The 16,955-nt window shown below is 25.3% G+C and overlaps 1 protein-coding gene across 1 annotated transcript in view; it reads left to right on the plus strand.

The window, feature by feature from the left end:
- The first annotated feature begins 2,342 nt into the window (after nt 1-2,342).
- The window catches only part of LOC129983966 (ubiquitin-like modifier-activating enzyme ATG7), a 32,483-nt gene continuing 17,870 nt past the window's right edge, over nt 2,343-16,955 (plus strand). The window contains exons 1-9 of the mRNA XM_056093697.1: nt 2,343-2,675; nt 4,789-4,846; nt 5,995-6,112; nt 7,898-7,975; nt 9,876-9,989; nt 11,991-12,125; nt 12,215-12,303; nt 14,517-14,638; nt 16,157-16,244. Coding sequence (XP_055949672.1) covers nt 2,537-2,675; nt 4,789-4,846; nt 5,995-6,112; nt 7,898-7,975; nt 9,876-9,989; nt 11,991-12,125; nt 12,215-12,303; nt 14,517-14,638; nt 16,157-16,244 — 941 coding nt within the window. The 5' untranslated portion in view covers nt 2,343-2,536. The remainder of the gene's footprint in view (nt 2,676-4,788; nt 4,847-5,994; nt 6,113-7,897; nt 7,976-9,875; nt 9,990-11,990; nt 12,126-12,214; nt 12,304-14,516; nt 14,639-16,156; nt 16,245-16,955) is intronic.

Below are 16,955 nucleotides of genomic sequence, written 5' to 3' on the forward strand. Positions count from 1 at the left end.
TTGTAATTTTCAAAAATTTTGAATTATTGCTGAATGTTTGTTTCGGTCTTTAGTCATCATTGAATATTTATACTGAAAGATGAGCCGCACATTTATTTTTGATCGAGTATTCTTGGAAAAAAGTGAAATTTAATAAAAAAAAATTCTAAGTTTTCTCAAATATTTATAAAAATATTTTAGTTATCAATTTTTAGTTCTACTATATATGAAATTTTTGCCTAAATACCCACGGAAAAAAGAAAAAAAAAAAAGGCTTCAAAAACCAGTATTAAAAATAAAAGAAACATTTTCAAACATGATCGGATATCCTAACAGGAGGATACATTCTTTCATTAAGAATGGAAAGAAGTTTAAGGTGTAAAACAGAAGTGTTCCAAATAAACTGGTTTAAAATTTCTCATTGAAACCAAAATAAAATAGAATATAAACCCCGAGATTGAGGATTATAACCAAAACTTATTTGAATAAGCTTAGCAATTAATAATTAGTATATAAAATTTGTGCAATGATATTTTTAAGCATGCTTGGATTCCTTTGCTGATTAAAAAAATCCTGTCTATAAGTAGGTACAGTATCTATTTCAAGATACTTTCTACGAGATTAGACATCATTCATATTATTTACATTTTATTCAGTGAATAAAACTTATTTCTGTGAGTTACGAATCATAAACTGATTCATAACTCACTTCGTGATAATTAGGAATGGGAATGCGATACAAATAGGATAAGTATCATTTGAGAATGATTTTAGAAAAGTTAGATGAAAGAATATGAAAAACTATACCAAAAGTATTTTAATGAAAGTCCTTTTCATATTTTTAAACGGCTTATTATAAATGTTCCAAATACTATTTTTGGAGAATTTTACAGTAGAAAATAAAATAAACAGTCAATTTTCGGCTTAAAATATCATTATTCCCCCGTTTCGCTTTTCTCTTTTGTATATCAATGTATCTGCTGTATTTATAGTTTCATTTTGCCATGATTAAAAATTAAATCTTTTTTAGAGTCTACAAATCGAGACTTCACTTTTTAAATTACAAAATAAAATCCTGAACTTTCAACCGAAAAGCGTCTTTTCAACCTAGTCTGAAACCTTATGCAAACTTTTAAAAGCTTTGGTGAATCATGCCTCATTTTTCGAAAGAACATTTCTTTTTACTATTTCATATATTTTAAGGCTTTAAATTTTAAACTTAATTTACACATTTTGTTTTAATACAAGATCCTAGTCACTAGTGAAATCGTTCCCTTACAGACTTCAAACTACATTCGTGACTCAAAATCGGAAACATTATTTATTATCAATTAAAAGAACAGACCAAATCTGATGCGGAAGTGCAAACTTCCGTTCGAGGAAACACGTAATTATTTTAATCTGGATAGCAAGCTCGTGGCTTCCCTAGTCTAGCGGATAAGACTCTTCTGGCAATCCAAACGATCTCCGAAGCAAGCATGCAAATAAGTTGAAAGTGGACAAATAGTGAAGCGAAGTTTAAATAGTTTAGATATGTCATAAAACTTTTATAATTTTTCATCTTTTTAAATTGTCAATTAGAATGAGGTTTGGGAATATTTATAACATAGAGAATAATTTATAATACCGGGGAACTGCGCTGTGTAGATTGTGAACTATATTATAAAATATTAAAATCTAGCATTGAGCATTAAAAAAAAAGTCTTATATTATACATTGTTCCAATACTTTACAATATGTTTTTCAAATTTTGCAATATATTGTTTTTTGGGAAAATAAAATTTCCATTGTTGTTTCCAACGGCTTTTGAAGAAAGGTTGATCCAGTTATTTTAGTAGTAATTTAGTTAATTAAATCAAATAGTAAGCATTAAAAGAAAAGTCTTATATTGTACATTGTACCAGTACTTTACAATATGTTTTTCAAATTTTGCAATATAATGTCTTTTGGGAAAATAGAGTTTTCAGTGTTGTTTCTAAAATATTATATAATTTTATACAGTCTTCAGCTTTTAAATAAAGGATGATACAGTTAATTTTTTAGGAATAAAATCTCAATATCTTTTAAACTTATGCGTCTCTTTTATCAGTAAAGAAATAGTTATTTTTAATTAATTTTTTTCAATTTTATTTTACTGGAGAATGGAAATTCCTTAAAACATTTTCATCTGCCACCTATAGAAAGTTATTTTTATCTCTTTTGTGAAATGTTTTTCAAAGAAATTATGTCCCCCCCCCCCTAAATTTATACTGTAGATTGAAAAATATATATTGCCAAATTTTTTAAAGCTTTTATTTGAGCGGTGGAAATACTAAACACGACTCCAATCCAATCAACAAATCAATAATGGTTTCGTTTCTGTTACTTTGATATGAAAGTGTAAACAAAACGTATATTATATCCGGTTTTTTTTCTTCATCCTGAAATATTAATAATATTTATCTAAAAATTCCGTATAAGGAAGGAGTTTAGATATAATTTTATACAAAATCAACTGAGTTGGTTTCTTTTAATATAGCATTTAAAATCATTAATAGAAATACCTTATCATTCTACGATGTCAAAGGAACTCCTCCAATTCGTTCCATTCTCATCTGCTGTGGATGCAGGATTTTGGTATCAGCTAACTAAAAAGAAATTGGATGTATTTAAATTGAATGATGCACCTGTTGACATCTTTGGATTCTATTCTTACAGTTAGTATATTTAAAAAAAAAAAATGAACATTTTTATTTTTGATTTTGGTTATTATTCCGTTAAACGTAATGCGTAATAACATTTAAGCTTCATGGTTAATTTTAAAATATGCTTGAAATTTTGCTAATTGAATGTAAATAAATTATATCATGTGAACTGACATTTTCCTCAGGCAAGACAAGCATCTTTGTCTTTATATATCCTTGATAAGTATAATTTTTTTTCATAGCAAAAATATAGAAGCTGTAAAATGTTTCTGAATCAGTGATCTAATAGTATATGTTTCCCATATGTTACGTTTAATGATTATACATAAAATACCGTTATCTAATGATAGATGAATTTTGATATATTTGAGCTGTTATTCACTTTTTTTACTCTTGTATAAAACTGTTAGAAACTTTTCCTGGTACTTTTCTTTTAATTATATGCCCGCTATTAATTACTACAAAAAATAACTAATAATTATATACTAATAGGCCACCTTAATATTAGCCAATGGAATGTTATTAATAGTGGAGTTTAATAACATTGATGGTTAACATACAATTACTAAGCATTCTTTTCCTGGTATTACTGATTCTTATATGCTGTTCTGAAATTCTTTTATCAGTGTTATAATACAATTTATTTTGTGTATTGAAATTCATGCCAACTTTTGAAGAAAAACTTCAATCTTTATTTTAAAAGTTTGCTCTCAAAGTCAACTATTTCATTATTAAGTGCTTAGATCTAAATTTATGCACTTGCCAAAATTTAATAGCAAAAAGGAGGAAATTTTAGGAGGAATTTTTAGTATAGGAGAAATTTTAGAAAATAATCATGTATATTAAAGGAATTAAACAATCCTTCCAAAAAAACTAACTATCAATTTATATAAAATAAATTTGATGAAAAGTAAAAATTTGATATTAAAGAGTTCTTAAAAGTCAATATCAAAGTATCTGAAACAAAAGAAACTTTAATTATAATAATTGCAAGATTAAAATTAAACAAAAAATCGGTACTTAGAAACTAAACCAAATGTTCATTGTCACTTTATAAAATGTATAATTTTTGAAGCCAATGTTACAAACTTTTTTACTAAGCAAATCTTATCAAATGAAGTAAAAATGTCTTTATTCCATAAGTTTAAATGTTTTACAACTTGATGTTATATTCTTATTAAAATTTGAGGTACATTTTTAAAAATATTCATAATATCTAATTGTGAAAATTGAACAATTAATTTAAAGTTGAAACATTTAATGAAACAATGAATTAAATTTTTCATTAAAAAAGTTAAAATTGTTGTTGCATATCATAAAAACTCTGCATATATTTAAAAATGCGTTCAAATTACGGGAAAAGTTTTCTGACAATTAAATTGCTACCTTTAAATCTAATTTGTAGGAGACACCACAGAAAAAAAAATGTCTGTCACTTAACTTTATATTTAATTAAAATTAATAAAATAATTATTGGTTGTTTTTTTTACTTTGAAAAATTGATAGCAGTTATTATTATTTTTTTTTTTTGGAAGAGCCTTAGTTCTAAATTAATACAATACAAAATAACATAATTTAAGAAACATCCTTGTTACACAATGAAAATGCTACACACATGAAAATTTATATATTGAAAATATGCTGCAATTCATTGCCCACTAAGCAAGTAGGAAGTTCTATGAGCAAATGCAGTTTTGTTTCATGAACATTTCACCCATTGTTGTGACATCACTTCGTGATTATCTAGGTTGGCCTTCTGGTAAAGCAAGCCGAAGTAAAATATTAATGGAATTAGTAGTTTTTTTGGTGATTATGCATATGATGTCACAATCACATGAGAAATGTAATCATTCATGTTGTTATTTTATACTGATCTATGATTTTGTCTCCCCCCCCCCTATACGAGCTGCTCATTAAGAAAAACAAGCTAAGAAAATCGTTTGATAGGGCTCGGATGTATGAAATTGTGACATGTGTTATGTGATTACTTTACATTGTTTTAAACCTTTTATTATATAATTTTCTGTCCATTTATATATATATATATGTACAAACACATATTACTGTATTTTTTTCTGTATTCTTTAATACTTCAGATTAATATCTTCATTCACTATATTTACAGATAGTTCACTTACATCATTGCCTCCAATTGCAAATATTGATTATTCTGCTTTTGATAAGTAAGTATTTCTTCTTTCAAAGAGTGTTTTTGCATAGAGTGGAATGCATACATTTAGCTAATTATAAAATGCTTTTGTTTGACCACCACCATTTATCACAAAGTTACTTGCAAATAAAATATCGCATTTCTCCTAACAAAATAGTTGATGAACCATATGTTAGTATTGCAAGTATACATTACAAAGTTGTCTAAAAATAAAAAAAACTTGCATTGTATTATTATAATTTAAGTGTTTTTTATGTAACAAAAAGATGACCAAATTATTTCTAATTTAAATGTTTTAATTTTGAGGATTTTTATATTTCTAATTATACCATTGTTCTGTTCTTTATATAGGCTATATTGTGTATTACCTATAGTAGCAGATTTCTAAATGTCTGGAATCACTAGGCTAAGGGGATTGTGGGCAAGTTGATTATAAAATGCCATAAGCCTAGTTGCCAGTTTGAAAAATGTAAATTCTACAAATAACTTAATATTAGGTCTATATAATGGGTTTATATTAGATTACTAATATTATTAATAAAAATTTAAAAGTATAATCTATATATTTAAAATGATTAGACAAATTGAAAGAATTAACCTTAATTTTATCAATTTTTATTTTGATTAATTTGGCTTTTTAAAATCGTTTTTGACACAGCCAACATTGGTTAAACTGTGCTCAATTTTTATTTATTTTCTAAGCTTATGATCCTTAGATATGTCTCTCCTCTGTAGATTTGAAGATTCATTCGAAACGATTTTGTCTGACCTGGTCACTGACAGTAAATTTGGTTTAAAAAGTTGTTTTCAGCTCAAAAATTTACATATTCATAAATTGTGCATTAGAGTCAAATTAGTAACTTTGATTTCTTAGGAATTTGAATTAAAGTTATATGATAGATTTAAATTTTATGAATTACAAGGATACTTTCTATCTCTGTTTTGTCATTCGTATAGCATAATTTAAAATTTTGATAATTATTTATGTTAAAATTTGTGCTGTGAATTTTTTAAAAAATGTGCACTATTGTTTTTATGTCATTAAAAAAAGGGCTAAATTTTCTGTCATTTTCATATATTTATTTTGTGCATCTTTGTAATTTAATGATTATTTTGATAATTAACCATTAGACAAATTATTTAAAGGATTTTCCATTACAGTGACATTCAAATACCACCCAGCAGTTTTCCTATGAAGGGAGTTTTAATCAATACTAATACTTTAGAAGACTTTAAAGTGAAGGATAAAAAAGCTTTGCTTCAATCTGTGGGTGACAATGTAAGAGTACTTCTTTTTTTCTTCTATTATTTTTGTGTGTCTTTATCTTTTATGATTAACTGTACATATCTTTCTCTAGGAACATATAATCTCCTAGAGTTTAATTAAATAAATTCAACAAATTTGTTGTCATAACATGAAATTTCATGGAACTAAAGGTTTCTCCCCCCCCCCCCACCCCCTGCCCTTTTATGTGTGTGCTGGTACATTAGAAAATTTTCTTCAAGATCTTCCTGTGTATAAAATTTTATAATCTAATATGTTCTGATAAAAATCTCACTTTAATCTTTTTTTTCCAAGAATTTGCTGATTCATCAAATTTAATTTCATGATGTATTACATTTAGAAATCATGACTTGTAGTTTATTCTTTTTCATTGTGATTTTGATACAGTTGAGATGTATCTTTTTTAAATTCTTTCTCCAAAATGACTATAAATGGATTTTGAAAATAATATTAACAAATATTATAGAAATATAATCAATTCCTGATCCAAAGGATTAGAAAATGGGAATATATATATGTAAAATGGTGGTGAGATAAGGATGATTTTAGCATTTACACCATTAAAGAGTCCATTTGACTCTTCAATTTGTAATACTAGAATTAGAATATCAAGAATTAAATAACTCCAATGCTAAAATTAAAACATCAAGAATAAAATAACTCAAATGTTAAAATTAGAACATCAAGAATTAATTAACTCAAATATTAGAATGAAAACTTTCTTTCTCCACCTCCTTTTGTGAAAATCATAAGATATAATTTTCTCCAAGAATCCAGAATGAAGGAAGAGACCTCTGGATTCCAATAGAATCAAGAATGTGTATATTAGGTTATAAGCTTCTAGAAAAATTAAAACTTTCATTCCCTGAGCCATGTGAATTTGTGATAGCAGAAAAGATCAGTATATAAATTTATAATTAGTTCACAAGTTCACTATATACATATTAACTACATTCCATTAGCAAACTTTTGGCTTAAATGTGTGCCATTGGCAAAACATAGGCAATAGACTAACAAGATATGTTTTAGGATATTTTTAAGTGATTAATTGCCATTTGCAATAAGTATCATATCATTGATAATTTTTTTTTGTCTATTGATTATCTACATGTGGTAATAAACAAATATCAGCTAAAACTCTACTATTAAAAAGATTTATTTACATTTAAAAGTAAATTATTTTCCTATTAAGTTGTTAATAGTTAAGGAAATTCTTCTGCTTTTCAGTCTTAATAGCGTTTACATATCTATTAATTATTGAAATTTTATTCATATATGCATAAGGAGATTCTTTCTCTGACAGAGATTTAAAATAGCTATATCTTTCCAATATGAAGATAACATTCACAAAAAGTCAGAATTAAAATTTTTAGTTTATAGAAGAGTTTCCAATGGAATGAATGATTGTATGAGCCATTACATTCAAAATAAGTTTAGCAATGAAAAAACACTCATTTAGTATAATTTAGAGAAGAATGATCCTGATTACTTACTAAAAAGGAAGGAAATTGCATAAACAAAATTTTAATTTTAAGTCATTATATACAGTGAAAACATGTAGAAATGCTGAATGTTATTATACATACATCTTAATGATACATAAACAAAATTACATCTTAATGATACATAAACAAAATTGGATGTGCAGTGCTAGGATTAATTAATTGAAATAGAGCTAATACTGCTTACAGTATGCTCAAACTAGTTTATTTCTTCCCTGATCTAAAATTCTGAAGTTGCAATACTCTTTTCACATTATTCATCATCTTTTGTGTTTAGATATGGCAAGCTATAACAAGTGGAGCTGTATTGGATAACCCATTAATGTTGCAAAGCTTGCTGTGCTTAACATTTGCAGTAAGTCTTTACACTTATTATTTATTTCTAAAATGTAAATATGTCTTTCACTCAATGATTTTATATTTATTTTTAATATAATTATCAGGTTTTTTTTTGTATCTTATAGTTAAAATAGATTTAATTTTAAAGACAGTACATATTGAAATAAAAAAAATTAAGAATGCTTCAAATTTGAGATCAAAATCATATATGTATTTTAAGCATAAAGTGATAAGTACACTTTCATATTGCTCATAATCTGATATGTTCACAAAATCATATATGATCTAAATTTTCATAAAATCCACCTTAATGCAAATTGAAAATTCTCTCTAATGGGGAAAAAATAATTATAATAATATTTCATCCGATACTGCCATGAAGAGAATTCTTCCATTGAAAGCATTTCTATCAGAAATGAAATCTGTATTTATATATTCACTTTTGAAACAAAACTACAATCGATGATATCTATGTATCTATATATATATAGATATCTAGCTTCCCCTATTGCTAAAACTTTAAAATCTACCCAATTGCCTGCAAAATTGAGCCACTCTTCTGGGATAATAAATGCAAGCTACTTTGCAATTTCCTTGAGATTTGCACCATTATTAACTAGAAAAGATAGTGTAAAACTCTGCAGAAGTTGTATCCAACTATAAAAAGAAAAAGCAGGATGATTATGGTAAAAAGTTGGTTTCTTGCATTATTTTTCAAAACCCAATACATTGAATTAAACTAAAGCATGCTTGACTAAACAGAAATGGAAGTTTGAATACCTGCACTCTAGTTCAGATTTAGTTCTCTTGGATTTCCAATTGTTCTGCTTTTTAAAGAAATTTTTCGCTTGAAAACTCTTAGCGGATCTGGAGGATTTGAAAAATACCATTCTGATTCCATATTTCAAATGAAATGTCAAGTAATAGTTCTATGGAGAAATGTTCAAACTAATATAATCTAGAATTAATGTCACAGGGTTTATGGAGATTATGTCAAATAATGAAATAGTATGTTAACCAAATGCATGCAGTTTTTGTGAAATGCATTTAATATTTTTTTGTATTATATCTATCAATGTAATTTTGCCTTCACCTTATACACTCATAAAAAGAAGAAAAAGAAAGGGAAAAAGAAAAAAAATGAAACTTCTAATGCTTAATCAAACAAGCACTTTTAATGATGTTGACTCTGTAATACAGCTGAAATGCTGTAAACAACTCAATCTGTTTTTATAACAGAATTAATTTACAATCATGTCTTTATAAGCTATGCCAGAATAATTTTTGTGACTTGTTTAAGTTAAAAAAAATAGTGTATATATATATATAATTAAAATTCTGACAGCTTATCTGTGACATGATACATTTAAAAAAAATATTTTTAAGTTATGCATTTCTGAGCCTATAAATTCTGTAAAAAATTATTGATCTTGCTAATTTTCGCCAGGTCAGATTTAAGTGCATTCTTTTTTCATTATAAATATCCTATTAATCCTATTGTAATTAATTTACTTTTAAATCCCTGGTATATAATATTTTTAGTCTCTTGTTAGTCATTAGAAATTATGAAAATAAGCATTTATTTTTACAGAGAAATTTGCTGCTTTAATTTTGTTTTTTATTTAATTACATAACTATCAAAATATTTATTTTAGCTGGTGCATTTGACATAGAAATGGACATTAGAATGTTCATGAATTTGGAACAGATAGGCACATGTGTTCTCTGTTTTATTTTATAAGTGTATTAAAACTACTATGTGATTGTCATTTACTCAACATTAGTTTTCAGTTTGAAGTAAGAAGAAAGAATAAAGAATGAATAAAGAACTACTTCAATCATTTTTCAAATATTCTTGCAGAAATTATTTTTTAAAAATAGTATTGGATTTTTTATGTATTTCTTTCATTTATTAGGATATAAAGAAGTATCATTATTACTACTGGATAGCTTTTCCAGCTGTTAATTACCCAGATTCCACTGTTTGCAAGGAGACAAAGAAATTCTGTGATTACTTTACTTCAGATGAGGTTTGTACCGAGCAATTTATTCCTTTTTTTTTGTTTCTAAAGCTGTCTTGGTGTATCAGTTCTTTTTAAAATTAATAAATTTGAATTTTTTTATTTAATTTTAGCATATTGCATTTTAGCAACATTTTTATATATACTTTCAGATATTTTATTTGTTAGTACAAATGTTTTATTTTGTAAGAAGTAAATTTTCAGATTTTATCCTCATTAAGTTTTCCATTTATCATCATAATATATATATATATATATATATATGTGTGTGTGTGTAATGATATTTTAACTCTAATTTCAATTTAAATAATTTTCAAGATTTTATCTTAATTTCGCCCATAGTAACTTCATTCTAAAATATTCTCTTATTTTGTGATCCAATTCCACTGTCTCTACTTAATTAATTCAAGAGAAGCTTTGTTGAATCAGCTAAAATCTAACTTTCCCACACTACGCGTGAAGAGATAACATACCGCTGATCAAGCAAATTCTTTTTTAAAATCTCCCTGTGTTTCTCCTACCTTGTCCACCCGTATAACGAAAATCCGTATCAAAATCTTATAATATATTAGCACAATGAAGAAATATTTTCCCTATCAAAATGTAAGGTTATATAAGGCGAGGGATAATTTATTTCGCTCTTCTTCCCCACTTCCGCTTTTGTGATGCGCTATGGCGGACGCACAGTGTCCGCATCTTTGCTTGTAAATAATTATGCTTTCCCGTTGGATTAAAAAGAATTTAAAATTTTAAAAAGTATCTTCAATGTCTTCAAACTGCATCCTGCTTCACATAAAATAATGTTACATATATATATATATATATATATATAATTTCCCTCATCCTTAGAAAAAAGTGTTTTATGATTATCTTAAATCTTTATTTTGTATCATGCTTTTTTTAATTACATACTAGTATGTTCTTTTAAAAAACATTGTGCATGAAGGTGTTGTATGTTTATCTTTCATTGGATAATTATTTATTTTTGTTTTGAGGATAAGATTTATGCCTTGTAAAATAGTATTGATAGTGTGAAAGATATATAAAAAATCTTATTTGATAATTTCATAATTTTTTTATTTTGTTCCATAAATGTTATAAAGTACATTATTTTATATGATTTACTCTTTTAACATTCTGTAAAATAAATAGACTAATATATTTTAAGAAAATACATTAAAAAAGATACTATTTAAAGCACATTAATTAAATATTAAAAAGCAGTAGCATATTATTCTTTAGAATGAGAGAGTGTGACATAATTTTTGTTTCATTTTAAACAAAGGGTGGCTTTGCGTTTTGAGCATTTACTGAAGGTTAAATCTTTGCCCTCTGGATACTTTCTGCTTTGGCAATTCTTCATGAACTTTGGAGAACTCACTTTCATCCACTCTAATTTCTTTGAAAGGAATTTTTATGTCAAATATCTTGTGTTGTTTAGCTTTTACTTTCTATTCATGTTCACAGAGAGTAAAGGTCTAGGTCTACTTCTTTTGGAAGTAGTTGAACCAGCTTTGCATAGGTTATGTTCTAATTTCCAAATAATATTTTGTTAAGAATATATTATTTGTTGTAGCCTTTCTGAAAAAAAAATTATATAACTGTCACTTAATAGGGGACTGGACATAGGTTTATATTCATCATAGTTAATTAGCTTATCTTATTTGTGGTTCATTTTTTTTATAAAGAATCATTACATGTGATTTTTTTTATTAGTGAATCTAATTTGTACCAAATAGGGAATGATTTGCTTTACATTGAATTATATAAATTGTGATAGCTTTTTCTCTTTTGAATTTTATGATATAATTTGTATATTAATTAGCTTAATAATAGTCATAGTTAAAAATATGCTTTAAAAATGCTATAATGTTCTTTATGATTATCAGTTAATTTGTCTAATGTTTTTTATTTCTTAAATCGTAACTTGTGGTGATTGTCTAATATTTTGTGTGAAATTCTTTTTATCTTGCTGAATTCATTCCAACATGTTTCGTTCAATGTTTTTAGGTATCTCAATTTTTAAAATCTTATGATGCATTGCTTCCGTCTGACAAAACCCTATTCCTAGTGTTTAAAGAAAATAATGGCTGTACTGTTCATAACTTGAAAGAATATGAAAACCTAAAGACAAATAATGGAAAAGTAAGAGTTCTGTGCTTTGAGAGATACTTTTTTGTATGTTTTGTTTACATTAATATTTATTTAACTTTTTAAATATTTTATCATTTCAGATTATGTTGGGATTTAGTGATCCATCCAGATATGAGAAACATCCTGGATGGCCTCTGAGAAATGCATTAGCTTTAGTTGCATATCATTGGTACAGAAGTTCTTATTTTCTATTTTCATTTTCATTTCAATAGACTTTTTAAATTTTTATCTTCTCTAATTTTTATTTTTTAAACTTTATACTTAATTTTTATAAAAATTTTATTGTTGAACAGTAAAAATTAAATCCTTGTTTCTTTTAGAGGTTATCATTTTATTTTCTTATTGCAGTTAGATTTTTAAGTACTTTTATTGAAGGCTGAAATTTTAATATGATGCAGTCACATCTCAAGTGCACTGAAACATGACCTCCGTCTCTTGGAGGTCATGACTGAAATAGGGATTCATGTGTGTTGAATTTAAACTTTTACAGACTCAATTCAGATGTAGGCTTATATTTTTTACTCTTTTGAATATTTTGTCTTCTAATGCTTTAATTTAAAGTTATCAAATAGTAAAATAAGGATAAAAAGTTTTAATATAGGATGATTTTTTAGGTGGTTACTATTTGGAAACATTGTCCACTAGTGTTCTCTAGTGTTATATTTAGTTCATTAAGCTATATATAAAAGTGAAATGTACAGTTGATCAAACAGAATTATAAATAAAGCATTGAAAAAATTATTTTAATAATCAAGCATAGATAGACATTTGTAACTTTATGAGTTTAAATGGAGAGAAAGAGACATATTTTGTGCTCATTGACTGGAAGAAATAATGCTTACAGAATTATCATTCCAGTTGCATATAAATAGTAATATTTCACATTTGAAATCAAATACTTTAGATTACATATAAAAGTTAATTTCCCCCTTCCCTTCTCCCCCCCCCCAAAAAAAAAATTAAAATTTTCTTTTTCTACAAGAGAAAAAGGATTTCTCACCTTAAAATGTTTGAGTTTTTCTTTCCTTTTTATTTTTACTCTAAACTCACAATATGAGGAATTCCTTTTTTCACAAAATAGTTACAACTGGATAATATCATTTGAGAGATTGAAACTTAATGAATTATAGCAGTTTTTTCTTTTTTATATTATTATATTATAATTATTAATAGCATGAGTTTTATTCTGTTTATTAAATTTTAGAAATTTTAGATTTTTTTTTCCAATTTTGTATAAATTTCTATGTTGTGCGCAAGTGAGAAAATAAAATAAAAATACATTTTAAAAATTAATTTCTGTATTTCATCCATTTTATGTTTAGAACATAATTTTTGTGTGAAAAATTTGACTACCTTTTAATTACAAATCACAATTTTTTTTAAATGAAAATAAATGTATTTAATATGAAAATATTTTAATATGAAGAAATTGCAGTTTAAAATAATTTGAATTTTGGTGTTCCCAATTGGTCTGTAAATGTTTAAAGTAGCAAGCAATACTATTCTGAGGGATACTAAAACTTATTGTTCAACTTACATAATATTTGGATATTCATTTTTCCAGAAAACGTAGCTTAAACTGGCATCATGAAATATACTGGGCCATAAAAGCCTAATTTATTATCAAAATATTATTTGTCACAATCATTGTGAAGAATGTAATCATTGATTTCTCATCAAATATCTATAATGAATGTCATATAAAAGAAAGGATTTTGTTTCATATAAAATATTGTTTGTTGTTGGTATATATATTTCAAATTAGATTTCTTCATATTTTAGCAAGTCATGGCTAATTATTTGTTATATCTGAAATGCAAATAAGGAAATTTATTAATGCAAGCTTAATAATTTTTTATTAATTAAAAAATAAATTAATAAATAATTAGTTAATGAACTTACATAAGTATAATAAAAATAAAAATTTTTATTAACACAAAATTTTAAATACAAAGTCATATTTTGGATAATCATGTTATTGTACTAGGAAAGTAGTGGTGGAATAAAACGATGAAAATTATGAAAATGAATTCAATAACTGTGCTTATTCTATAAAATGATTATAATATTTTAAAGCTTTTGCTAATTTATCCTTGCATGAAGCATATAATTAACAATCATTTTTCTTTTTTAACAACTATAGTGTTTGATAATGCTACTAATTTTACTGATCAATATTGAAATAGCGGAACACCACTTGAAATATGATTTTACTAACAGAATATCAGTTTATTCTTAATTTATTTCATGAAATAATATTCTTTTCTAAGAAAATTTTTCTGTTTATTTTAAGTTCATCTATACATTTCATTATTAATAAAAATATCTGTGTTGATTAGAGACTGGGTCATCCAAATCGAAATTTATTATTAATTATTCCAGGGGAAAAGATCAAGCTAATTGGGATGTGGTTTGCTTCAGAGAATACATTAAAGATGGACAAAGGTTTAACGATCAAAGTATTGTTATTTCCATTGAAATGAATGTGGGAACTCTTCCAAAAGGTATGCATAATTTAAGCTCTAAATTTCTTAATGCTATATCTTGTAAAACATTTACAAATATATAAAAATATTTTTTAAATTAAAAGTTTGTCTTTAATTTATTGAGAATGAAATTTCATTTGTCTTTTCCTTTTTTATTTTCTTATGATAATTTCAATAGATAAACAAAATCCTACTACTTGCCAGTCTTTACCCTTTGACCTTTCTATTGCTAGAGATAATTTGCCTAATAAAATATAATTATTGAATGACTTTTGATATATTTTTGGTTATATATTTGACCTTATACTTTATAAATAAGAATAAGTTGAATTTTGATTTGCAGAGGAATATACACTCCCAAAAAAATTAAGAAAGAAAATAAATATATGTGAAATAATCTAGCATTAAGAAAATATAACAACTTGTCAACAAATATTGATTATAGCACTATCTGTTATGAGGTAGGAAATTACAGAAGTAATGTATTCTTTCTTATAATTGAAATAAGAAATTATAATTAAATATTGTTCCTCATTCATGAAATACCAAATTCTTTTATATTGAAACTTCCTCTTGATATGATCTATATTCAAGATATGTAATTCATTCAAATTAGCCCACAAAATAGAAATATATTTTGACAAAGGAAAAATTATTACATTATCAAGATACTTAAATTAATGTGTAAAATGTGTTTTTTTAATTAATGTGTTTTTTTTTTAATGTTCAAACCACAAAAAATTCTTGAACATTATTCTATTTTAATATATTTTCACTATTTGTTTTTATTGATGAATATTTAGCATAAAAACTCTACTAAATCCATTTCAGTAAATCTTTGGTTGCATGTATTCAAACATTGTACTGAACATGTTCAATTATTTAATTTAAAATGTGCATATGTTTAGTTTCTTTTTTAAACATTTTTGTAATTGATAGTGGAAAATAAAATTTGTTTACTTTTGTTTTTCATAATTTATTTATTTCATTTTTATTTTTTATTTCTTCTGGTGATATACATCTTATAAGATTTTAAAAATCATTATATGTTATTTTTATCATATGGTATGTTAATCCCATGAATATTAGTATCATTTGTCTTGAAAATTGCATCATATTTTGAATTATTAACTTTTTTGTAAATGTGGATTAAATAGAATTCTTGTGCCCAATTTCTTCATTTATTTAATATAAAGGCAAATCATTAATCATATTAACTAACAGTTATAATCATACAACCTACAGTTTTGTATAAAATTTTATTTCAAATATATGTTTCATTTGTCATAATTGTTCTCCAATTAGTATTGCATATAATGGTGTCACTTCTTTTTGCATTTAATTTTATACAGAAATATAAGTATTTAGCCATTTATATACTATATCATTCATTTTAAGAAGTGAACCAAACCACAATACATTTGCAAGATTTTAAAATATCAATGACTTCATGATATTTGTACTTGGATGATTAATAATTTATAAGCTGAATTTTGTTTACTCCAGTTCAAAAATTTGTATTTTCTTTATTTGTAGAATGTCCAGAAGTAGTTGGCTGGGAAAAGCATAAATCAAAGCTTACACCTCGAAAAGTAGATATGAGTTCCAGTATGGATCCAACAAAGTACATAATTATTTTGATTTTGTACATCTTAAGGAATTACTGTCATTTTAAGAAATATTTTTTAGTATTATTTTATATACAAAATAATAAATGTGTAACGTAAAAAAAAAAATGATAATTACAGCTTAAAAGTTTTTGATTCATCAATTATTCATTAAAGAAAATTTGAGAGAGAAATTATAGACAAATGAAACATTCATCTTTTTGAAAAAAAATTACGATAACCTTAAAAGAAGTAAATTATTGGAAATAAAGTCCTTATCCAGTGGTTTTCTAACGTGTGCAGCTCAAATGCCCTGGAAAATGTTGAATTTTTCATTGGAGAGTGCAGAGTTTTAGGGAAAAATTTGGATTCTGTAAAAGTATTGAGAATGAAAATAGTTTGGGTTTCTCTGCTATTGTTGTGTAGTTGAAATGGAAATTTCTTGGACGGTTTTAAGAAATAAATTTGTATTCAAAACTCCAATTATGATCAAAATTCTTTCATTTAAAAGTTTATAAATAATAGAAGGATGGAAGAAACTACATCAATTTTTAGATGATTATAATATGAACTTTCCCCTAGTATTTTTTTTTAATTGAATAGTTGGAATTCAGTATGTAAGATTGATATTAAAGATTAAGAAAGAAAAGCTCTATGCTAGATAATATATAAAAATTAGAAAATTCTTATTTTATGAATTAAAATTCAAATTCTTCAAGCTTCTATTC

Source organism: Argiope bruennichi, chromosome 9 (assembly GCF_947563725.1).
Source record: "Argiope bruennichi chromosome 9, qqArgBrue1.1, whole genome shotgun sequence".
Taxonomy (NCBI): domain Eukaryota; kingdom Metazoa; phylum Arthropoda; class Arachnida; order Araneae; family Araneidae; genus Argiope; species Argiope bruennichi.